This window comes from Lutra lutra, chromosome 12, assembly GCF_902655055.1.
Source record: "Lutra lutra chromosome 12, mLutLut1.2, whole genome shotgun sequence".
Classification (NCBI taxonomy): domain Eukaryota; kingdom Metazoa; phylum Chordata; class Mammalia; order Carnivora; family Mustelidae; genus Lutra; species Lutra lutra.
The window spans coordinates 689225-714190 of record NC_062289.1 but is presented as its reverse complement, the minus strand read 5'-3'; the positions used below and the strand labels follow the sequence as shown (position 1 = coordinate 714190).

Here is a 24966-nt window from a genome sequence, read left to right as displayed (position 1 = left end):
TTGCCCTGAGGACTAGGGCCTCGGGTTGGAGAAGGGGAACAACACAGCTCGCGTTTTTTCGAGAGGAAAGAATAATGAATGGCTAGACTAGTGAGATAGGGAAGGACGGCGTTGGAGCGGAGCTGCCCGCGCTTGGGCCAGAACCCACGCGGCGAGCGTACCCTGCGGGGGCCTGGTGGGGAGAGGGGGCCCCGTCCGTCCAGGACAGCAGCCCGTCAGGAGGCGCATCCGGCTTCAGAATCACCAGAGAGCCGTTCACACCTCAGCTTTGAGACACTGTCCCCTGGACTGTGCTGCGCAGCCAGCGTTCGGGTGAGGAGGGGTGTGACTGCCTGCCGTGCCCGGGGCCGCTGCTCGTTCGTGGCGACGTTGCGTGCGCCCCGCGTCCCTCTGCCCCCCAGCCCCGTGTGCTTGAGCAGCCAGCACCCTGGTGTGTACGGTCTAGGTGTTTCTGTTGGTTGTTTGCTAACCTGCACGAGTGTGTGGGGTCCCGTCCTTCTTCCTTTGCGTCTCCCGTCTGAAGAAAGGCCCCTCGCGCCCCTTCACAGAAGGTGAGCTTGTGATTCCAGGCGGCAGGTCCATAGGTGACCACGCCTGAGCCACACGCAGCGTCACCAGGGGCGGCAGCTCTTACTGTCTTGTGTGAATTATTCTCAACTTTGTCTTGTTTTTTTTTTTAAGTTTTTGTTTATTTATTTGGCAGACAGAGATCACAAGTAGGCAGAGAGGCAGGCAGAGAGAGGAGGAAGCAGGCTCCCTGCTGAGCAGAGAGCCCGATGTGGGGCTTGAACCCAGGACCTGGGATCATGACCTGAGCCGAAGGCAGCGGCTTAACCCACTGAGCCACCCAGGCGCCCCTCTCAACTTTGGCTGAACGTCGTGTCCTAACCTTAGATCCAGGCTCAATAAGGTGAACATAGATGTGTGAAACAGAGGGAAAGCACAAGTCTCCCAGCGCTGAGAAGAGCCACAAGCAGATGATAGCTCAGCAGGACAGCGGTACGCCCTGAGGTTTCCTGTGTGCAGAACGGCACGTGTGTATATGACACCCTAAACGTCTGAGCAAGTCAGGTGCCGATGAGAGGTCACTGTAAGGCTTTGCTGTTACATGAAGTATTTGTGTGAACCGTCCTGTCACACCTTAAATGTTGGTTTTGTTATCTTTGTGGTCCAGGGATTGGCTTACACACGTAATACACGCTTATGTCATTTTCTAAAAGTAAAAATAGTGGTATTTCCCATGTATTTCATAAAGACAGTTTTTGGCTTAACTGTTTTCCCTTTTTGAACCTTAGCTCCAGCTGAAAAATTAGCAGGTTGGAATAAGGATCTCTGGGGCGCCCCTCGCTCTGTAAGCCTGTGACCACGTGGTGTCTTCTGGGCCCGCCAGTGCGGTGCACGGGGCTCTGGGAGCCTTGCCCTTGGGTGTATGCAGGCATCTCGGTAGCCTCAGGCTGAGGTTCCTAAACCCCCGTCGTTCGTGTGGCTCCACTTCTCAGCTGCTCCGTCTGACATCACTTAGGTCCGACTTGTTTTCGCTAAGTCGACAGAGACTTGGATAGTGGCAACATGTACATAACGTAGCATTTGTCATCTGAAGCATCTTTAAGTGCACAGCTCATCGTCACAAAGTAATTCCCACCCCCGTGCAGCCGTCCCTACTGCCTTTCTCCGGAACGTGTAACTCCAAACCTCGGTCCCCATGAAAACACAAGCTCCCCTGTGCTCCCCTGGCCCTGGCGCCCACCGTCTGGCTTCTGTCTCTGTGGTGTGACTCCCCGATGGCCCTCCGCCCCGCTGCAGCCCCACAGCCTTTGCCCGGGTGGGGCCGATGCCCTTCACTGAGCTCAGCATCCTCCAGGCCCATCCACATCTTAGTGGTGCCAGGATGTTCCCCTTCTCAAGGCTGGGCGCTGTTCCACAGCACGCATGCCACGTCCTGGTCCGTCCCTGCGTGGACACTGGCTGGCTTCTGTGGTTTGGCAGGTGTGAACAGTAGAGCTGCGAACGTGGGTGTGCGGTGAGTTTGAGAACGGACACTTCTAAGAGTTCTCCATCTTCACTTCCCTCCCAGATATGGATGCTAACGGGCGATAAACTCGAGACCGCCACGTGCATTGCCAAAAGCTCACACTTGGTGTCTAGATCACAAGACATTCACGTTTTCAGGCCAGTGAGTATATGTCTAAACGCACTTGGAATTTTAACTGTTTTATCTCGCAGTCAGAACTCGTTGGTTTGCTGAGAGGGTGCTTGTAAGCATGGAGTGCAGATAATTACTAAAGAAGAGAAATATTGTAATATTGTAATTTCCTTACTGATTTTATAAAAACATTGCAAATAGGTTTCTTTTAGCTGACCACGTTGCCTGGGATGAAAAAGCTGCATTTTGAAGGCGTGAAACAAAGTCTAAATTCAGTGTTTTTCTGTCGTACGATTGGATGTATTTATTAACCAAGTACCTATTTTAGAATAGACGTTCTGCTATCACTTTCTGCTCCATTTACAAAGTGTGTGTTGATAAAAAATTACATTTTTGTATTAGTTATACCCATTAGTAGGAATGTGTTTTTAATCTATCATTTTCAAATGAAATGTTGTTTCATTAGCTCAAAGAAAATTAGTAAAAATGGTCTGAAGTTTCTGTTTTTACTGTATTAGTTACGACTGATGTTTGTAATTCAGACTGAGCTGCCGTCTCCCGGGTCTTGATTGATGGTGGTGAGCAGACATGGTCCGTCTCCCTCTGCTCTGAGTGAAACCCTCGCACCTACAGAAACTGATTTCAATATAATTTACATGTAAATGTCATTTATTTCAAAGCATCAGAATGGCAGATTAGGCCCTGCAGACGACTCTTCGCAATTAAATTATTAATGACTCGGATAAGACTTTAGATCAATGTTTGTCGACGTTTCAGGGTTACAGCTGCACAAACTGAAATTTCACGGTAGAGCCTTTCTACCTCAAGAGGCATCTGAGATTAACGCAGACCACGCGAAGCTCGCGCCGCTGTCCTGCAGCGCAGCGTTTCTTTTACGTCCCGTAAAAAGCTCCGCAGAAAGTGTCAGAAACCAGTATGGTGCTCTCTGAAATGCTTTCATTCCAAAACTAACAATATTTCAAGATTATGACTTGATTTTACTTTTAGATTTTTTAATCCTTCGAATGCTTTGTTTGCTTAAACTGACAGAGAAAGTGGAAACCGTGGCAGAGACGGCAGAAGCATTTCAGAAGAACACTGTGCATCAGGCAGTGGGGACAGGAGCGGGCAGTTCACACGAAGCCCAGGCCTGAGCTCGGTGCCGCCACGTGGCCGGCCTGGGCTCGGCGGTGGGTGCGCGGAAGTGTCTGACAAGCTGTGTCCCTGTGCTGACAGTCACCCCCCAGCACATGGCCCCTGTGAAAGTGCCAGACACTCCCTCCGCCACTGAGCATCAACGTGTCTCTGGGGAATACCCCGCCGACAGCTGGGTGTCTCCCTCACGACATTGCTGTTAGCCCCTGGGTCCCCTGTGCCCTGTCTCCTGATGGCCCACCTCTGTTCCCTTTATGTCCCGGTACCTGTAGGGCTTTAAGCACTTTGCAGTGTAAGTGTCCTGCCTGCAGCTGTCACACATTGGAAAACAGTTGGTGTTAAGTGAGCAGGTATTTACTCCCGGTGCCGTAGGAGAAATTCGCAAGAGCCTTTTGTTACAGGACTGGACCGCCTGTGAGAAGCTCCATTTGATTTTAAATGTGTCTGAAAATGTCACTGATTCATGAAGAGGGGCTGTTTGTGCCTCCGATTTAGATCACTCTGTAATTTGGGCGCTTTTCTTCTTTTTGTGGAGGTAACCAATCGGGGAGAGGCCCACTTGGAGCTTAACGCCTTTCGACGGAAGCATGACTGTGCGCTGGTCATATCTGGGGACTCCCTTGAGGTGAGGCTGGTCTCGGACCAAGCACCTGTCTATCTGTCCATCCGTCTGTGTCCCTGTAGGCGAGGCTGGTCTCTGCAGAGCCTGTCAGAGAGGCAGAGCCTGTCTCTGCAGGGGCAGAAGCTGGAGCAACCCACGGCCTCACGGGGTGGCTCCGTGGGCCTGGCCGTGGGTGGATGCTTCCTGGACCCTCTGGCCGGTGCTGGGGCTGCTGGGCCTCACCCCGAGCCCGGCTTTCCCACTGTCGGCTTCAGAGGCTTTCCCGGCTGTGCAGCCGTTCACCACGTGTCCCTCGGCTTTCCAGTGCCCAGACATGTGCTCCTCCGTCCTCCCCTCGGGCCCCCTTAGACCTCGTGCCTTGTTAGAAAATCCCTCTTCACAGCTGTTGTAGTGATTTGTGAAGGAGCAAAAGTCGCTCCTTGAGTTCTGTCCACCGTCTTTTGTGAGTGTGTGTTTCCAGCTAAACCTTCTTGCTGCTTTGGTCCCCACCAGAGATCAGAGTCGGTCGGCACAGGCGGCCCGATGGGGGAGGCCCTCCCGCCTGCCCCTCCCTCCCCAGCGCCTGCTCCCCAAAGGCACAGTCTTCTGTTTCTGGGTCTGGGTCTTCGATGCCTCTGTGCATCATCTCGGTAGTACGCTCTGTCCCCACTTCTTCATCTGACAAGTACCTGCTGTCGGGACGGAGCGCGCCATCCCGGTTTCGGGGAGCAAGTGCGCGAGGCCTCTCCTCGGCCCTCGGCGCAGGGCGTCTGGCTGCAGCCCCTGGGCGCTCTGCTCCCTCTGGGGGTCGGCTGGGAGGCATTGGCCTCCGTCCGCTGCACACGCGCACGTGTGTCTTTCACGGGCCGTCGTGGGTGACCCGGGTTCTTGGCAGGGTGGGAGACCAAGACGCACGCTGGTGTGCACAGGTCTGCCTGTCGAAGGAGATGTTTGTAATCGATCCGAGGATGTGGCTCTAAACCAGACCTTGTGGGTGTTTATCCTGTCTTATGAACGAAGTTTCTGAACTGACTTGAATTTAAGTGAGGGCAAAGCTGTCGGCTGGGAGCAGTGGCTTTGTGTCTTGAAGACGACCCAATAGTCGCTTTGTTCCCTAGTCTGCCGTGCCCTGCAGACGGCGCAGGTGGTGAGCGGGACGTGCGTATAGGCCATTGGGGTAACATAACATGAGCACGAAAGCCGGAGCAAAGGGAACATGGCATAGTGAGGGAGATCCAGCCGGTGTAAGCACATCCTACAGGGACGGGGCCGTGAGGTCCCAGGGGGTTGGACAGGTGGCCACAAGTTGCTGGCCACCAGAGAGCAAGAGAAGAGAAGATGGAGGTGGCTGCTGGTGCCCGGGCACGCAGCCCTTCGCTGTCCTGGTCCTGGCCCCAGGGAGGAGTGTCCGCAGCCCCGGAGGGGCCCTGTGTGGTCTGGGGGAGTGTCCGTCCAGACCAGGCACGGGCGCACCGCCTGTCCTAGGACGCACGGCCCCCATCCCCTGCAGATGCGCCGACTGTCAGTGCTGGCTGGTGCCGGGAGGTCTCGACCCAGGTCTCTGACGGGACGTCCCGCACAGCGGGGGGCCCCATGGTCTAAGGCAACTTTGGGGGTTTTTATTTTGCTGAAAGAGTTGAAGATTCAGGATGAAAACGAAGTATCTTATATTAAAGATGAGAAAAAGATCTCAGTTAGCAGAGGTGGGGCTGAGATCACCCACAAAGAGACAGACGAAGCAGAGGCTTTCCGTGGTGGGACCCCCCCCACCTCAGTCACGCAGGCGAGGCGGCGCTCGCCAGCCCCATGCGAAGCTGCACTCGTCCGTGGTGGCGCTCCGGGTGAGACGCGGGGTCCCCACCTGCACCCCGACCACCACACGCTGCCCGTCCACACAGTTGTCTGTGCAGGTGCCCTGCTCCTTCCACAGGGGCCTCCATCCACACTGGTCTCTCCTCCCTCCTCACCCCTGCCGCCTCTGTGTCCCTGCGAGCTCTGGTTCCCCAGCCAGGCGGGGTAGCCGAGAGCTGGGGTGGAGGGCGCGGGCAGCGTGTACCCCACGTGTTGGCACGAGGCTGTCATGTCTCCCCCACGTTTGCTCTCCGCGCCCCACGGGCCGTGGTGGGCGGCCGTGCTCACGAGGCTCTGTCCCCCAGGTCTGCCTCAAGTTCTACGAGCACGAGCTGGTGGAGCTGGCCTGCCAGTGCCCGGCCGTGGTGTGCTGCCGCTGCTCGCCCACGCAGAAAGCCCACATCGTGAAGCTGCTGCAGCAGCACACGGGGAGACGCACGTGTGCCATCGGTGAGTGCCCGGCCCGTGAGCGGGTGGGCCGGGAGAGACGGGGTCTTGAGAGCCGCGGCAGCTCAGTGTGTCGTGGAGCAGTGGGTGGAGCTGGGTGTTCGGAGACGGTCTCTCCTGGTGGAAGAGAGACCGGGATGGGCTTCCATGTGTGTGTCGTTCCCACTTCCGTGCGGCCAGGTGACGGAGGAAATGACGTGAGCATGATCCAGATGGCGGACTGCGGCATTGGCATCGAGGGGAAGGTACGTGTGCCCTTTGGTGGCCGTGTCGTTCATGTGCTTCCCGCCGGCCCCTGAGCCACACACTCGGGTCACAGGCCGACCAGCTGCCCCCTCAGACCCTTAGGAAGTATAGGTAGGTGCAGGGGCCACCAGCACCAAGCCCCCCATGTCCCCACGTCCTTGCTATTCTTAGGGAGGCCTGAGACCAGCGTCCCGCTGACCCCTCCCTACCAGCCTCAGCTCGGGCGCTGCCAGCTCTCCTGCAAACCCTTCTTGCTGTCCTGGCACCGGTAGCATCTCGCTCACGTTTGCACGTCTGTGTCCCCACCCAGCTGTGAGCTGTGGTTGGGGTTTGTCTTGTGTGGAAGTGAGCCTGATTCCAGTCTCTCCCCCTCGGCCACTGTGCCTCCTGGTGCCCTGCGGTGTCCGGTAGCAGCCTTGACAGCTCTCCCCTTGCCTGCCTCACGCTCCCCTGCAGCCAGCGGCTGTTTCCGGGACCCCAAGGCAGTCTTGGAGGCAGGTGCCATGTTCAGCTCTCTGCCTCAGGTCTGTCCTGCGAGGGGGTCCTGCAGAGCTGCCTGTGGCTGCCGGACACACCCTGCCAGCCCGTCCCCTCCAAGGTCGTAGGGACGTCGCCTGGCTCCAGCAGGCTGAGGCTGAGTTCTGCAGGTCCCTTCTGGGGGCGCCTGCTCCTCACGCGCCGCACGCGCCGGGTTTCAGGAAGGCACTTGCTCGTTCCAGGAGGGCAGGCAGGCCTCCCTGGCCGCGGACTTCTCCATCACGCAGTTCAGGCACGTTGGCCGGCTGCTCATGGTGCACGGGCGCAGCAGCTACAAGCGCTCGGCCGCGCTCGGCCAGTTTGTCATGCACCGGGGCCTCATCATCTCCACGATGCAGGTGCGTGGGGCCGGGCGCCGGGGCAGGCGGGGCCGCCGGGAGGGCAAGTGTGGGCCTGACCGGTGCTCTTCTCTCCCAAAGGCCGTGTTCTCCTCTGTCTTCTACTTCGCGTCTGTGCCTCTGTACCAAGGATTCCTCATGGTGGGGTAAGTGGGGCGACCGGCACACACCTGCCCACACCTGCCCAGCTTCGGTTGGGGAGGACTTCCCGGCGTCAAACCATGGCTAGTGTGTCTGAGTCACCGTGCTTGGTCGGTGTGAGAGTAAGAGCCGCGTCAGGGGCTGGGCCCCTTGCCATCTGCTGCTGCTTGGTCTGGAGAACGTGTGTGTTCCTGGGGGACGCCCAGGCGCCGTGGCAGCCCCTTCGCAGGCTGGGACCCGGGAGGCTGGGACTCCGGGGGTGTGTCTGGGTTGTGACCAGTGACCACTCAGTAGCAGACGCACAGGCACAGGGTGCTGGGACGGGACACGACACGCCCGAGCGCACACTGACCGTCTCCCTAGTGGTAACGAGCTCTCTTCAAGGTCCCCACTCAGCAGCCGGGGAGGGTAGGTCGGAGACTGCCCCGTGCGTGCCGTTGTAGCCGCCACTGTTCCGCTAACAGTGAATGAGTTCAGAGCTGCTCTTCCCCTCATCCCTCGGACTTCCGCCAGGACATAAAACCACTGTGGCAGTGAAGTGCACTTGGTGCCTCCCGACGCCCCCACACCGGCCCCGCGGAACCCAACACCCCCACGGCCCATGCATTCCCCATACGCGTTCGCACTTGGAAGGCAGGAGCAGGTCACTCCAGTGCTCCCTGACGGTTCAGAGCGCTGACCCCCTCCTCATGGCATCATAGGGAACGGGCACCCCACACTGCCATGTCACGGGCGAGGAAGGAGTTGCCCAGGGAGCCTGGGAATGTGCTGGAGGCCACAGGGCTGCTGGGAGGACCTCCTGGGGCTGGCCTCAGACAGGCTGGCCTTTCCGCAGCATTTAGCCACTTTCCAAGGCTGCGGAGAACAGGCACACGAGCTCTTCTGCCCCGAGGAGGTATTCGAAGTACTACACTTCCTGAACATCTCATCGGACAGCTCCCTGAACCCCAAGGTCCCTGATAATTTAAAAGAGACGGGGTGCATTAGACGGGGCCTGTCAGGCTCTGCCAAACACATTGGGGCCGCAAGTCACCAGCATCGCAGGGCAGAGCCGATGGCAGATGCTTCCTGGTGCTCCTTAGGCTTCATCCACTGGGGAGCCTGGGCTGCTCTCCCCACACCATGCCGGGCCGGCCCTGAGTGTACCACTTGCATGTGCCAGCTGGCGTGACGGCCTGCCCTTTCCCCGGGCGCTGAGCCTTCTCACCAGCTGTCTCCTTGGCCGGGGGCTCTTCCCCTCACCTGGGTGGACCTCTCCCAGGAAGCCGGACCCGCACCTTCCTGCAGGCCACAGCGCCAGCTCTGCGTTTCGGCCTGAGCTCCCGACGGACCAGGCCTGGGCGGGGGGGCTCCCATGATGGCTGTGGCTCTGGTGTCCGGGGTGCCCGGCGCTGTTCCGCGCGGCCGCCAACTCTCCAGTGGCTCTAGCACCGACCTAGGGGAGACCAGGAGGGCGCCAACAGCTCCAGCCACACTTTACTGTTTCCCGTCGCCTTGGTCTTCACAGTGCCCCTCCCGTGAAGGCCCTTCAGAGAGCATGGGGTGACTCAGGACCTTGCTGCGTCTGGAGTCTGCCTGGCGCACGGCTTCCCTGGCGGCCGGAGAAACGCGTGACTGGCCCCACTTCCTTTCACGTTTTAAAGCTATGGACTTGAAACACTCAGAGGAAAATTTGGGGGATGATGGTGACTCCTCCTTAGATGGCAGAGCCCGGGCCAGTGAAGCTGCGGCCGCGGGCCCGACTGGATCCTTCCCTGGTCAGCAGGAGCCCCGAGTGCTTTCGAAGCGCCTGTCTGCATTGGCTTCATTCGGGGTTTTTCCGTGCGTCCGTCACCTGAGGCAGCCGTAATTTTCTTAAGCATCAATACGCCGAATTTGGTGGGAGTGGAGGAGAGAGCTTCGTATATGAAACTTCTTCAACAGGAAACCGTAGAAGCAGTTTTGTCCTCACCTAGAAAACAACCGTCAGACGTGGCTGGGAAGGAAAGCGATGCTTTTACGAAAGACGAGATGGGAGTCATGTCCTGAGACGGAACCTCTGGCCCTGGAGCCTGCAGGGTCGCAGATGGCCCCCCTCCTGCTGCAGGTGTCCGCCCTCCTGCATCGCGTTGGCTCGGAGGGGCTGCTGATGCGGGCGAGGCAGCATGGGTGCTCCCGCCACAGTCCAGCCACACACTGTGGCCTCCCCTCCAGGAAGTACTCCTTGGCCGAGTCCTGGGGAACCCTGTGTGTCACAGCACCTCTGAGAGGCTCACCGCGCGGGTCAGCAAGTGGACGTCTCCACGAGACGCCAGGTCAAGAACCTGTCCCACCTTGTTGCACCAAACCCCTTCTTTGCCTGTCATCTGCCAGTGCGGCACGTTCTCAGCGTCGTCCTCGGGGACAGGCTGCCCTCAGCTGGCTGCGGGGCTCACTCGTGTGACGGCTGCGTCTGCCAGTGCCGGAGGGGGTCACCTGCCTTGTGCCCATCAGCCGGGCTCTGCCGGACTCTCCGGTGCTATCAGCCCCCACATTCTCAGTGGGTGGGAGTTCTGAGAAGATTGACAAAGTTAAAAATTTGGAAGAAAGGGGACGCCTGGGTGACTCAGTCAGTGAAACATCTGCCTTCGGCTCAGGTCATGGTCCCAGGGTCCTGGGATTGAGCCCCATGTCGGGTTCCCTGTTTGGCGGGGAGCCTGCTTCTGCTGCTGCTCCCCCTGCTCGTGCTCTCTCTCTTTCCCGGTCAAATAAATAAAAAAACCTTAAAAATGAAAAAAACAGATCTGGAGAAAGTTCTGGTCTTGAGCCTATTTAACCTCATGCAGGACCGACCGCTCTGAAGCACGTGGATTTCAACCCCCGGTGGCCTCCACGGACACGCAGTGATAGGAGGCAGGCCGAAATGCCTTCCCTGACACGATGTGCCCTTTGCGACCCACGGTCCTGGATGGGGTGGCGCCTCCTGGACCAGTGACCGCAGAAGCCCGTTCGAGGACAGGGCTGCTGAGCTTTGTCACAGGTGCACATGTCATTTAGAAGAAATCAGTCCTGCGTCAGCAAAGACGGTGCAGGTGCACTTCCTGAGCACAGCCAAGCTCCCGCGGGTGTCCCAGGTGGAATGCGTGTGTGCTCTGGCCTGCCAGACACACCGCGCCCCGACGGCAGCCACTCTGTCCCGCCAACGCCACAGAAACACCACCCCCCCACCTCCCTGCAAAGTGCGGAGCCGAGACCCCACACATACCCAGCGATAACAAGCAGCCTCGTTGGGTGTCACACAGGGAGGAACCTAGACTTGTCCCCAACCTGGGGGAGGACAGCTGCACCCGCTTCCCACCAGAGCACCAGGAGACCCAGTGTTCTACGTGGCACCCAGATGTCAAGTTTCAATAGACAGTCACTTGCTCCGCTGAGAACCAGGAAGAGCTCCGAGTGAGTCAAGAAGACAACGGACGATGGCCCTGAGATGCCAGAGGTGTTGGGGTTGTGTGACACAGGAGTTGAAGCCGCCGTGAAGATGTACTTTAATGGGCAGCGGGAGCAGTCAGAACAGAGAGGAGGATGAAACACGTCCGCCTGGAAGTAGGAAATAGAGAGCAGAACCCGATGGAAACTGACCGCCAAGCCCAGCACAGGCCACGGACCCGGCCCACAGTAGAGCGGAGGCCCACCGAGGGCGGGATGCGGGATGGCACCCCTGGGAGCACCCTGAGAGCCCAGAGACCAGCAGAGCCTCAGGGGCTGCAGCTTCGTGTCCTTGGGGCTCCAGAGGGAGGACAGGGGTGCTGGGCTACAGAAGAGGGAATGGCTGAAAATTTCCCAAACGGTGCTTGCAGAGACATCCACACCGAAACACGTCACACAAAGACTCGGGAAGACAGAGGACAAACCATGAAGACAGGGAGCAGGGGAGGAGTGGCCCCAGGGACCGCGGGGTCCTCACCAGGGCCAGGCAGGAGGGAGCAGTGCGGACCGAGACGGCCACCTGCGGTGAGCTCTTCCTTCAGGAACGACGGGCACACGCTCGCCACCACACATCCGGGCACTCACGTTCCGGCAGGAAGAGAGCCGTCGGCTTGCAGACAGACGGACGGACGGCTCGGGTGGAGCTTGACCCAAGCTTGTAGCTGTCTGTGAGCACCTGCACGATGTCCCCGTCAGCAGCCGTCAGGGAGACGGTGGGGGTGTGGAGAAGCGGGGCCCGCACGCACCCGGCCAGCCGGCACAGTCCGTGTTTCTCCGCAATGAGACCCTTGGGCTAATGGCCCCAGGTGGCCCTCCTGTTAGAATGAATGGAGACTCACGAAACACCCGTGCGGTGAGCGTTCACAGCTGTGCTCCGTGAGAACCAAACACCGCGAATGACCCTGATGCCCTTGAGTGAGCGAGCAGGTCGGAGGGGGCACGGTCCAACGGCGAGTGCTGGCCGACGGCCCACAGGGGTGAGCACAGCTGCCACAGCGCCCGGAGCAGCATCCCGGGACCCGGGCTGGGTGGAAAGGCTCGAGCGTAGCCGCGCCAGGGGACTTACAGAGGTGGCGGGAGGGGGGCGGGCGTCGGGGGTCCCGGGCGTGGTGGCGGCGAGACTGGGCTGCAGGTGTGCGCGGGGTGAACCGGGGAAGGGCCCCTGGGCTCACTTCGTGCCCCGCCTGTGGGTCCAGAGTGACCTCAACATAGAAAGTGTCATTAAGAAAGTGGGTTCCTGTGAGCGCTTGTGGCTCCCAGATGGGGTTCCCACACCGCACGCTGAGCACTGGGATCGAATCTGAGTTTGCGGCCACGTGTCGGGTCCTGGCCTCTGACGACAGGTGTGTCGGCCGTGGCGCGTGCTCCCCGCTGACCGCCCTGTCTCGGTTGCAGGTACGCGACTCTCTACACCATGTTCCCGGTGTTCTCGCTAGTGCTGGACCAGGATGTGAAGCCGGAGATGGCCATGCTGTACCCGGAGCTCTACAAGGACCTCACCAAGGTACAGGCACGGGGCCGGGGACCAGCAGACCCGTTGCTGGTGTTGGGAGGAGACGCGCCCGTCGTGAAGCAGCTGCCAGAAGGTCTTGAGTAACGTCTGTCCTTCAGACGGTTTTTACGACCAGCTGTTTTGGCATGTGCCTTTTGAGTTCAACTTTAAAAAGGGAAAACAATTGTTTCTCATGTTTGCAGTAAAGCTCTGATCTCATAACACAACTGAAATTTTAAAGGTGCTCAACCGTGTTTGAACCCGTGGTGACTGGGCTCGCCCTGTGGCAGACGAGTGCCCGGTGAGGGACACTTGCTGACAGTGGTGTCCCCTGGGGCGGGATGGGCTTGTGTCCACCGCGGCAGCGTCCCAGCACTTTGAACTCAGAGTCGCCGGCTGGGAGTCCTGTGCCTACCCAAGCCTCCCTCCACCGTGCATTCAGCATCACGTCTGAGGAGAAGTGGAGAGTCTGTCACTGGGACCCAGGGCTGAGGTAACAGGATGCTGCTGGGGAACGTGTGCCCCCTGAACCTGCCGAGGATCCCTTCCTCTGGCGCAGAGCTACGTCCAGATGCAGGCGTTCCTGAAGAAAGCGTCAAGCTGGCCACACTTCTTCACGAAACCCTCTTTCTCTAGCGTGGAAGACGAGCTCCACGGGACACCCCCAGTCCTCCAAGGACGAGCCGTGGTGCCTTTGGTGTTTTCCTGAAGCAGCACTGAGAACAAAACCCACTCACCCCCAATCAAATCTAGGTTCATAAATGATAACCTGAAATTACTGACTCGGATCTTTAAAACCTTGTCAGTACAGAGAAAGAACCAGAACCACCCACCACTCAGAACCGCGTCCTGTGCCTGCTCAAGCCACGATGATCGTCAGGCTTCATGGTGTTACAAGAGCCGGATGGAATTGAGACTTAAAGGTTCTTGGAAAACATATGACGTGCTCACGCGGCTTTTACAGGGAGTACGGAAAGAAAGCTATAGAGCAGCACAGTGTAAAATAAAATCTCAGCCCTTGTTCGATAACACCGTATGTGATTTCATGATGAAACGCATATATAAGACATATTTCCAAATGTGTATATATGTAGCATTAGTATCCTGATGATAACACTGTGAATATTACAAGTAAAAGGAAAACTTTTTGGTTTAATATTTTAAAATGGTGAGACCGTTATCATTCAGTAAAACAGAACAGGATCAAAGATCTAAAAACTATAGGAAGCTTTTATGAGAAATTATAATTTTAGTAGATTATGTGTTTCCTTATTTACATAAACTCCAGAAATGTTCACTTAAATGCTGCCTCACAGACGTAAGGGGGAAACCAGCTCTTCACGTACAAACAAAACCAGGTGAGTTCCCTAGAATCATAGGTGGCCAGTGTCTCCGCTGCTCACGGTCAATGTGGATCAGCCTGGGCACCATCACCAGACGGTCAACATCGGAGCGGTCCTGTCGGTGGGATGTGGGACAAACACCCACTGTCGGAGGCCTGACAGTCCCTGTCTCAGAAGTCCGGCCATCAGCACCTCCGTTGCTCTGGGAGCAAGAAGATCTCCACAGGGTCCCAGGTAGCCCTGAATCCGCAGACGTCCCCATGAGGTGACACAGAAGCACGAGTGTGTCAGGAAGGAGAGTTCGGCGCTGACTGAGCAGGAGATCCCGTCTTGGTGGCGGCTCATTGGGAGCATCTCGGTGCGCTCAAGCCCGGACGCCGTTCTTCCGTGACTGGGACAGGAGTTCAGCTGCTCGTGATCGTTCTTGAAGAAAAGGCTCCTTTTCTTCAAGATCCAAAATCCATCCCTCTTGTGTTTCTAAAGTAAACACTTTGTCCAAAATCTGATCCACTTCAAATCCTTCGAAAACAGAGTGTCGCTAAAGTACTTAACCACCGAACTCGATACAATTCAGTTATGTTTTCTTACTGAAGCACAGATTTGGAAGCTTTCCGTTACTTCTGACACTTGGCGGTGACGCGGGAGGCCCGTCCGCCTGGCCTGTCCATGTAGGACGCGCTGGGTCTGCGGCTGCTAGAGGTGCCAGCAAGACGTCACTCTGACCCAGGAAGCCCACGCTCAGTCTGGAAAGAAAAAGTAAATTCAGGGTAAATGACATGACAAGCGGCAGCATGACACAGGCCGCAGGCAGGGCTGCGTCCAGCCTGTTCTGAGCAGAAGGCCAGGGCCGCAGCACATTCCCAACAGACCTTCAGAGGAATCGGGAAGCAGCGTACGTATCCCGAGCAGAACAGAGGGGAAAGTACCATGCTTTGAAAGAAAATACCACTTTTCATACTTATTTGATAACCTGTCTTTTTTTTCTGAGATGTGAGTCAGAGCCCAGGCCTTACAGATCTGACTCACATCCTCTAACGGGCTCAGCCAGTCCGGAACACAGATGTTTGCTCCCAGCTCTCTCTGGAGAGCCTAAGCCCAGCCTGGAGTCCATGCTCTGCTCAGTAGTGGCTCCGCGAGCCGTCCAGCGAAGAAGCAGCGTTCCCCTCCCCTCCCCTTCCTGAAGCCCTGTCGCTTCACCCTTGCAGAAGTGACGTGTCTCTGACCGTTTCTGCTGTTCCTCTTTTAAAGGTCAGATTCTGCTTCGAATGCTCGCACATCACTCACGATGAGTAGCCCCTCACCATTTTCTGATGCTGCCAGTGAGACAGGGACCCTGTGTGCCCACCCCTCCCAACGGCACAGATGACTCTATTTACCCCAGTCTGTGGCCCTTCGAGAAAGGCCATGCGATCCTGAGATCAGGGTCACCCACGCTCACCTGAGCCGGCCCTCCTGGTCCTGATATCTCAGACATACAGCTGCGGTTCCACGAGCAGCACGTGGTTGTATGCTCACGGATGTAACCTTCGAACTGCGAGGGCGTGGGTGGCAGTGGAGGGAGTTGTGAGGACAGTCGAGTGGGTGGTGTCCTGCGGTCTGTCATCAGAATCCTTGACGCCGTCCGACACACACTGTTAGGGTCACTTCACTGTGTTTTTACTTCCCATTGAATATTCTCAAATGGTTTTAGCTTGGGAATGTGTATTTGTATTCTGAATATAATTTTAGAAATAACAGTGATAAGGCACGAAAAAGAAGTGAAAGACAGAAATTAGGGGAGGACCTGTTTGCAGATGACATAATCATCTCTGTGGAAAAGCCCCAAGAATTCTGGACTAGTAAGTTTGACAAGGTGGTAGGATTCAAGGAAAAAATCTCTCTTCTCCTTTCTGATTCTGTGTGCCGGCAGTGAACCCAGCAGTGAACCGTTGAGGTCTGAAAATGGTTTTGAACAGCCTTGGCAATAGAGAAGCAAAGTCGGTTTAACAAACTGTGTGCCGAATGTGTGCGCCGTGGGACACCGTCGAGAGGGACTTTGAAAGGTGCAAAAGAATGTGACCAGAAAACTCCGTGTGCCCAACAGCTGCCAGATTCCAAAATTTACATGGAAAGACAGGGGAACTGGAATTACCAAGACCGTTTTTAAAAAGAGGAACAAGTTGGGAAGACTCGCTCTACCCAAGATGAGGCATTCTTGGTGGAGGACAGACTCCTGGACCAGTGGGTCGACAGAGAGCCCAGGGCAGGAGCCACAGGTGTCAAAGCAGATCTTTGACAAGCGCGAAGGGAAAGCAAATGCCGTCAGAGCCGCCCGCAGAAGGGAGCCTCCAGCCACCCTCACAGTTTTGGGGAGGCTCCCTCAGAATGAGTCCTAGACCCGACATAAAATGTACGGCTGTTCGCCTTGTGGAATAAAATGCAGAAGGACACGTGCGTGACCTTGGGGCAGGCCTATTTAGATGCGGCTCGGACGCATGATTCAGAAAGGGGAACGTTGCCAGGCTGGACTTTATCATAATCCAAGACTTTTGTTCTGTGAGTGGCACTGCCGAGCTAGTGAAGAGCAAGATCCTCGTCGGAAGTCCTGGCAGATCCCACTCCCGACAGAGGCCTTGTATCCAGAAAGTACAAAGAACCTCACAACTCAGGAAGGACGCGACCCCATGGCTGAAACGGGAAGAGCCCTGAGGGACAGCGCCGCGCAGGTCACGACGCGCACGTGGTCAGTGAGCATCTGGGGACACTGCGCTCTCCACCATGTCTCAGGCGGGGACGGCAGGCGGGGACCACAGGAAGGCAGGGTCCCGCACATGGCAGCACCACATGCCCACTCCCCACTGACGGGCACACGGTGTGGCATGACCACCCGGGGCACCGTTCGGCAGTTCTGGTGAAGTTAAATGCACTGAGCACATGACCCAGCATTTACCCAAGAGAAGTGAAAATTCGTGGCACACAGAATCCTGTAAGGAAATGGTGGCCACTAGGCCAGGGCTGCCAGTCACCGCAGCCACACCACCCAGTGTCCAACCACACGGGGGAATCTTAAATGCATTTTGCTACACAAAAGAAGCCCGACTCAGAAGCTCGTATGATCCCGTTTGCCTGGCACCCTGGGAAATGTGGAGCTTTGGGCCCAGATGACAGGTGGGCAGTGGCCTGGGGTCGGAGTCGTCGGGAGTCGGGGACGGAGGGGCCACGGGAGGAGGCCGTACCGACACGTGCGGCCGCTTGTGCCCCATGTGTCTCAGACCAAGGTAGATTAGTGAGTTGTTCGCACAACCTGCGGAGGGATTAACCTTTCCCAAGATTTGCTTGATTTCATTTTTACAGTTTGGTTGGTACGTAATAGGTGCTTTTGGATCTCTAATCACTTCTGTTCACGGAGGGCGAGACCACTCACTGAGGCTGAGTGTGTGCCCTGGGGCGCCCCGAGCAGGACTCAGACCCGGGCCGGCTGGACCCTGAGCGGTGTCTGCACAGATTCCGGACAGAGCTCCTGCCAGGGGAGTTTCCGCAGCTGGAGACAGGCAGTTCTTCCTCCGCTAACACAGGAGGAGAGGCGTGTGAGCCCAGGAGAGCCCCTGCACGCGTGGCTGGGTCTGCCTTCAGTGGCCAGTGTTCATGCATATCTGTGCCACCAAGTACAATGAGCCCCTCACTGCGTCTGTCCAAGCTGAGGTCCGGGGCCCTGAGAAGCACCACATCCAGGAGCTCATGGTCTATGCACAGTTCCCACCGCGTCTCAGTCATTTTATTGACAGCTTCTGTGCTCATTCTGTGATGAGCTGCGCCGCTTGGATACAGAGCTCTGACCTGCGCGCACAGGGCGTGCTGACCTTCACAGGCCCCGTGGGGGAAGTTCGCAGTTCCTGATGCAGGAGAGCAAACAGCCCCCTCTGTACCTTTCACTGTGTAAACTGCTGGTTATATCACATAAAATAGTGGAGAGATGTCAGCAAATCTAGCTACAGAGGAAACCTTTCATGTTTATATCAAAAAATTAAATTCTCTTTTAAAATATTCAAATAAAATTAGCCACATTCCTAATTGCATGAGTTTTATGAAAGACCAAACACCTGCTGGTATCCAGGCAGAGCAACGCATTTGGCACATATGCACGGGGATGTACACGTGTTTCCCCTGAAACCTCCCGCCCTTTTGAAACCCAGCACCACTCGCAGGGACACCTGTTAGGTCTGAGCCGGTATTTCCCAGGAAGGTGGTGGAGTGGCCGCACCTGCCTTGTGGCCTGTGTCCCTTTTGAAAAGTTGTCACTCAAGTCTAGGTGGGCATGGCTCAGATCTCAAATGCTCTGCAGGTCACTGTGGCAGGCGCCCTGGGGCATCTGTTGCACAACGGCTCGTCCCTCCTTGGCGGTACTTCTGACGTGACTCTGAGGCCCCAGGTCACGGGCAGAGCTTCGGACTCTGGTCATTTGCCACTGACCCTTGAACGCTGCGGAGTTGGGGCACCCACCCCCTGCACAGACATCTGCATATCATTTTTGACTCCCCAAACACCCAGGGACTAGCGCCTCTTTGTGACGGGAAGCCTCACCCACCCCAGGAAACACGGACTGCGTTACACATGCTCTGTGCTGTGTTCTTACCATAAAGCAGCCGGAGGGGAAAAGTTAAGAAAATCACAAGGAAAAGCAAATACATTTACAGTACCATATTTATTAAAATACTAAAATACCATATTTTTTAAAAATGCACATTAGCAGACCCGCACAGTTCAAACCCATGTCAAGGGTCACCTGTCCGCTACCCAGCACAGCTAACCCGCAGCGTGGACTCGTGGGAAGCCTCGAACCATTCGCACTGCATCGTGTGTAACTGGCGACCGCGTCTGCCCTGTGTGACGGACACACGGCACCACACAAGAGGGTTGATGCCAGGTGTGACCACACGGGTCCGGCGCCCATCATGCTCACGGCCCCACCTGACGAGCACTGCCGTGGACCAGCCCTGAGCACCAGCAGGCCAGTGTGGCTGGCGGACGGCGTGTCTCCCTCTTGGGTGTGGAGGGAACGCAGGCCGAGTTCTTCCATCACGGACACGTCCTGCGGCCCCGTGGCGGTTGTGAAAGTGAAGGCTGTTGCCTGAAAGCCACTCTATGTGTCCCTCGTGGACGGACCGACGTGGCGTCTCCAGAAGGGGTCTGTGGGCTGGCGAACCCCGGCCCCAGCTGAGAGAGACCATCCTTTCTCACCTGGAGAAGCTACGGGGTAAACACAGGAGTGTTTGTTCCCGAGAAATAAGGACGTGAAGGGAGTCGTTCGCACGACAGAGTCTCTGCCCCGTGTCTTCCAGCGTTCGCTGATGTGCACCACGTGCCAGGAGCCGGGGAGCTCGTGGCTGTGCCCTGAAGGTCCGCAGAGCGTGAGTGGGCCGCTGCTCTGGGCCAGGTGCACGCGGCGCACAGGCAGGAAGGCAAGTCCTAGGCCAGTTCGTGGGCTTGGGGCCGGGGTCTTCTAGAAGGTACCCGTAACCAGCCGTTTGGAAATCTCTGAGTCACGCATGTTGTCCCACTCCGCTAACTAAGCTACTCCACTGTTTACCCTAGGGAAGATCCTTGTCCTTCAAGACCTTCCTCGTCTGGGTGTTGGTCAGTGTTTACCAAGGTAAGGCGGGCCGGATGGAGGGTTTCTGGTCTCCTGCCAGCGGCGGCGTTTCCCCCGCTCGGCTGAAGTGCAGAGGCTTCGAGTTTTGTCGATGCTGAACACTGCAGTGTTTGCCCCGGGAACCGAACCGGTGCTCTAGCAGCCGGCCGGCCAGGCCCTTCACAGTGCAGTGTAACGGGTGGTTGGTTGGTTACTGATGCACGTCTTTAATTAAACATTAATCTGGAGGCATTTTACCAACCATGTACCACGTCATGTCCCACCAAGTGCTTTCCGTTCACGGAATGATGTCCAGACCGTGAGAAACCTCACTTAGGTAAACAGAAGTCAGTAGCCGTCTGGCGAGTGTTCCAGATAAACGAGAGGTCGCTAAAAGTGAATTAGCCGATGAGGTAGATCACATCGAAAACACAGTTATGCTGATTGAAGACGGCCTGGTCTTTCCTCCAAGTACTAAAAAGTTCCTAAGCCTCCCTTTGGTGCCACGTCTTCTTTTATTCATAATCCAGAGTTTAAATAAATCGTTTGTCCACACAGAGTGGGGGGTATGCGTGATCCTGCATTTCCGAGTGTGATGTATGTTGGCTGGCGCGGTCTGTCCTGTTTGCGCAGCTGGCTGGTAGGGTCCCGGGTCCCGCCCTCTGACAGCCTCGGGGCCCCGTGCTCCTGTGTTGCAGGCGGCATCCTCATGTACGGGGCTCTGCTCCTGTTCGAGTCAGAGTTTGTGCACGTGGTGGCCATCTCCTTCACGGCCCTCATCCTCACCGAGCTGCTCATGGTGGCCCTGACCGTCAGGACGTGGCACTGGCTGATGGTGGTGGCCGAGGTCCTCAGCCTGGGCTGCTACGTGGCCTCCCTCGCTTTCTTAAACGAGTATTTTGGTAAGTTGCCATGGGAATCCTTCTTGTCTGTTACTCATTTTTATACATTTGTTTGTGATTTTTTTTTAAGATTTTATTTATTTATTTGACAGAGATCACAGCAGGCAGAGAGGCAGGCAGGGGTGGGGGGGGACGCAGGCTCCCTGCTGAGCAGAGAGCCTGATGTGAGGCTCCATCCCAGGACCCTGCGATCACGACCTGAGCTGAAGGCAGAGGCCTTAACCCACTGAGCCACCCAGGCACCCCTTTTTATTACTTCTTGATACACTGTCTTAAATTGCAAACCACCGTAAAACCCACATCGGAAGGCTTCACTACACAAAAAGCTTATTTTTAACGAAATTCAGATTGTCACCCTCTTGGCTTTTCAAAAGTTTATATTGAAGGTTGCCATTTCCAAAAATTCCTTCCACAAGAGCTGCATTATTTGTCCTTTTTCCTAATTGACAAGCTCCCCAGATGGAGTCGAGGCCTGCCTTTGGACACGGAGGCCACGGGACAGCACGCTGGTGGCCTCCGCCCCAGCAGCATCTTCAGTGTGTAGAAGCATCATGGGCACCGTGGCAGGGTCACTGTGTGTACATCCCAGCTCCACTATCACCAGTCCAGTGACCTTGACAGAGTGGCCTCACAGAACCTGTTCCAACACGTGGCTGCTGGGCCACACTCAGACTGTGGCTGTGGTTGCCACCAAGCTCGTCCGTGTCACCCTGTTGTACAGAGCAGAGGGAAAGTGGGCCAGAATTTGCCCTTATCTGCAAGCTCATGTGACCTGTCCACGCTCCTTCCCTCAAAACCTGGGGCCCACTGGCCACGGGAGGAGCTCGCTGTGCACAGAAGCCCCGCGCAGCCTGCTCTGGTCCCCGCCAGCCCTGGTCTGCATTCCTCTCAGCCGGCTGCCCCCTGCCCCTGCCCCAAGCCTTTCCAGCCAGAGTATGTTAGTCACACCATTCGCTGTCCCAGAGTTGACCCATGTGGCCCACTGGAGCACAGACAATCTTTTCAGGGTTTTTAGAATTAGGGCAGCGAGAAGAGACGGAATATTGTCAGATGAGCCCAACGGCAACGTTCGTCCTACTGGTCGTCACCCCCAGGTGCTCCAAGGCTCCCAGAGCTGGCCCAAGCCCCTGTAGGGCGGAAACGGTCACCATGTCCACACCGCATGAAACAAACACAGCTTGGGGTGCTTCCCTGATCTGAGGTGAAATTTCCCAGAGGATTTTCAGAAAAGGGAAAACAGCACCGTGTCCCTGGTGGTATTGTCAGTGACCATAGTAACAGCTGAAGTGCTCACTGTCACTGGGTGAGGCTGCTTAGTCATGGGCCTTTGTTACCCCTGTGGGACCAGCGCAGAGGTCCCAACCTCCACAACTTGCTGACGTTCGTGCCTCCCGCGAGAGTGAGAGCCTGCCGCCCAGCGGCCAGGGAGCCCGGGTCGCCTCCAGACAGTCGCTCGTCAGGCCACTATCCGTGCAAACAAGCACTTCCTGTAAATTCACACTCTGAGTGTTAAGTTTCCGTCCCCTGCCCGGCCTCCTGTGCCGCGAGGCTCGTCCGTGAGCCTGACAGGCGTGTGCTCAGGCCGAGGGCGCGGGAGAAATGACACACCCCACAGAGGTTCTCGCCCAGCCGCATCGTGAGCCAACAGCTGGGAAGACAGCAACAAACCCGGGGAGGGGACATGAAACCTCAGGCGAACGAGACAGGGGAGGTGCGTCCAGGGGCCCAGAGGGTGGGAGGAACCCTCGGGGAGAAGCATGCTAGCAAAGACATACATGGCAGGAGTCGAAAATTAAGCCAAGGGCCCTCCAGGACAGGACCAAGGAGGCGAAGAGTCAGGTGGAGGGTGAGAACCAGGGGATTCCGGGTTCCTCCAGGAGGCCTGCCCTCTGGCCACCACGGGGTCCCAGAAAGAGAATGCACAGGAAAAACCCAGATCTGAAGTCTGCGTGTCTGCAGGGAAAAGCGCCCGCCGGGGACAGTGACTGACTCACGCCAAGACCCAGCTGCATCAGAGGCTCCAGGCGCCCTCAGGGGTGAAGACAACCCGGGGAGCTCCAGGGAGAAGCCCCCGGAGCGGCCTCGGCTGGGGGCTGGGCCTCAGGCACAGGAGTGCGCCTGGAGGAGGTGTCCTGGGGGCAGGGGGGAGGTACCCCAGGTGCAGAGGGCAGTGTCCTCGGTGGAGCAGGAGAGAGCCTCCAGCGGGCTGTGGGGCTGCTGAGAGGACGTGGTGCGGACACCGACTGTGAGCGCCACTTGCGGAAGCGTCCTCAAAGGAGCCCGGCAGGGCAGAAGGCGACTAATGGCAGTGGTGCCCTCAGCCCTCTGGAGTGGGCTGTCCTACAGGGCACGGACGTCATGGGTTCCTCTGCAGGAGGCTTCCAGAAGTTCTCCACGTTCAGTGGCCGCTTTGGAGCGGGTCGTACCCTGGACGAGGGTTCTGCTCTGACTTGCCCACCTTCCAGTGTGGGTGGCCCTCCCTGATCGGGGTCTCACCGGAGCGTTGCTGCAGTAAATGCGTCTGTGTCACGGTTGGTTTGGGGCTGTGGGAAAATCCGTCTGAAGGCCACAGCATTAACCCTTAACTATCAAACAGTCGACATGTGTTTTCTGTCACTGGGGAGCATGCCACACACGCACCGGTGGCCTGCGGATGGTTCGTCTTCACCAGGAGGGAAAGAGCAGAGCCTTGCGCTTCTGTTACCTGTGGTCGCGCAACGTGCCGGGTGAACTCTGCGGGCGAACGCGGATGGTAACGCCAGCAGCTGCGCCGGGAAAGCGTCTCCTTCACGGCAGAACTGCAGGTCGCGAAATGCGTGTTCGGGCGAGTTTCAAGTGCGGGAACTGTATTTCCTCCTTTGTCATCACTGGGACATTACACGCGGCAGAGAAGTAAGCGCGGTCCCGCCATAGAAGCGAAGCTTTTTCCTTGTGTCTGCGGGTCCCGCCGCCTCTCACAGGCAGGGGCGAAGGCGGACGGTGCTGGAGACTCGCGCTGGCGAGCAGCTGCCTCTGTTCCTTGCTGACTCTTCGGGCCCAAGCACGCGGCCCCCGGGGGCTTTTCCCCCTGGGCACGGCGCGCCTGGTGAGGGCCGGTGCCGGGCCTCCGTGTGTCGCCAGGCGCGCCGTGCGCCCTCCCTGCCGCGTGTGCGCCGCGGCGTCTTAGTGGTCGAGTCCCCGGGACGCCCTGCGGGGAGTCTCCGGGGCGGTGAAATCCAGACCCTCAGCCGCCGGCTGTGGGCAGGAGCGCCCTGGCTCCCCGCGTGTAGCAGCCGTGACTCCCGCCGGGCCCGAGGGGCAGCTGCCGCGGGAGAACCCGCCCCGGGTCGGCTCTCGCACGCGCGTCTCCCCGCGGAACTCAGGCGGCCCCGCTTTGTTCCGTGAGCGGGAGACGCGCCCGCGTGCCCGGGAGTGGCCGGTGGCGGCTTCCCCAGACGCCCACACAGCTGGCCCGCGGGCCCCACGGGTCGCCGGAGTGGCGTCGCCTCCCCGGGCAAGCGGCCGCGCCCTGCGTGGACGTGCGGCCGCCGCGGGCGCTCGGGGTCCCTGCGCGTGTCCGACCGTCGGGTCTCTGCTCCGTGGAGCGAAGCGCCGCGCCTGGGCGGCGGGTGCGGGACGGACCGCGGGAGGCCCCGCGTGGCCGGTGCCGTGGCGGGCGGCGGGGGCCGGGGGCCGGGGGCCGCCTCTGACGCTTGCTCCTGTGTCTCCGCAGACGTCGCCTTCATCACCAGCGCGACCTTCGTGTGGAAGGTGTCGGCGGTCACCGCGGTCAGCTGTCTGCCGCTCTACGCGCTCAAGCACCTGAAGCGCAAGCTGGCCCCGCCCAGCTACTCCAAGCTCTCGCCCTAGTCCCGGCGCGGGGCCTGCGGGGCGGGGGGCGGGGCCTGCGGGGCGCACAGCCGCCATCTGTCTGTGTGTCTGTCCGCTGCTCACAATTGAACCTTCCTGTCGAACCGCCTGCGTGTCCGTGGAAGCGGCGCGGGTCCCCTCCCCGGGGCGTGCTCCTCTCCCGGCTTCCCCGATTCGCAGCCCGAGCGGCGCGCGGAGCCCCCCCTGCTCCGGGGCAGCGGCCGCCGCGCGTGGAGCCCGGGGTCCGGGTCGCCGTCCGCGCAGGTGACACGGGCCCGCGAGCTCGCGCGCCGCGCGCCGCACGCCCCGGCTCGGCCGGGTCGGGCACGCGGGGCACACCCCGGGGTCCCTGCTCGGACACGGCGCGCGTCAGCACCCGCGCTTCCCCGGAGCGTGGGGCGACTTCCTCCCGGTCCGCTGAGGCGGGGGCCGCGGCCCCACAGCCCGCGCTGCGCAGCTGGTGCGGGGTCATCGGGCCGCACGCGGTGCGGTGTGCGCAGCGGCCTCCGCGGGTCCCAGGGGCCTGTGCACCTTCCGCCCGCCAGGCGGCGCTGTGGCCCCCGTCCCGAGTCCGCCGCCCGCCAGGTAGCGCTGTGGCCGCCACCCCGTCCCGAGTCCGCCGCCCGCCAGGTGGCGCTGTGGCCGCCGCCCCGTCCCGAGGCCCCGCCCACCGCGCGGTGGATGCGCGCGCAGCGGCCGGCAGAAGGGACGGCGGCACGCGGGGTCCGGGCACCGAAGCCCCGCGGGTGCCGCCCGGCCGGCGGGCGGCGCGTCCCCGAGCGAGGGGCCGGTCGTTGTAAGACGCGCCGCGAGGCCCGCGGCAACACGTGGTCGGCGACCCCGAGAGACGAGCAGCCGGGAAGCGTCGG

General features: G+C 58.6%; 1 protein-coding gene across 7 annotated transcripts in view; it reads left to right on the top strand.

Moving 5' to 3' along the window:
* Positions 1–24256, top strand: part of ATP9B (ATPase phospholipid transporting 9B (putative)) — a 230402-nt gene extending 206146 nt beyond the window's left edge. For 6 of the 7 annotated variants that reach the window (XM_047696257.1, XM_047696254.1, XM_047696256.1 and 3 more), the window contains 10 exons: positions 2075–2173; positions 3834–3923; positions 6056–6200; positions 6378–6442; positions 7163–7318; positions 7400–7464; positions 12299–12407; positions 19310–19367; positions 20045–20248; positions 23961–24256. In XM_047696257.1, coding sequence (XP_047552213.1) covers positions 2075–2173; positions 3834–3923; positions 6056–6200; positions 6378–6442; positions 7163–7318; positions 7400–7464; positions 12299–12407; positions 19310–19367; positions 20045–20248; positions 23961–24097 — 1128 coding nt within the window. In that variant the 3' untranslated portion in view covers positions 24098–24256. Of the gene's footprint in view, positions 1–2074; positions 2174–3833; positions 3924–6055; positions 6201–6377; positions 6443–6967; positions 7121–7162; positions 7319–7399; positions 7465–12298; positions 12408–19309; positions 19368–20044; positions 20249–23960 lie in introns of those variants that run through there. The other variant, XM_047696258.1, reaches the window with a different exon arrangement.
* The last annotated feature ends 710 nt before the right edge of the window (positions 24257–24966 follow it).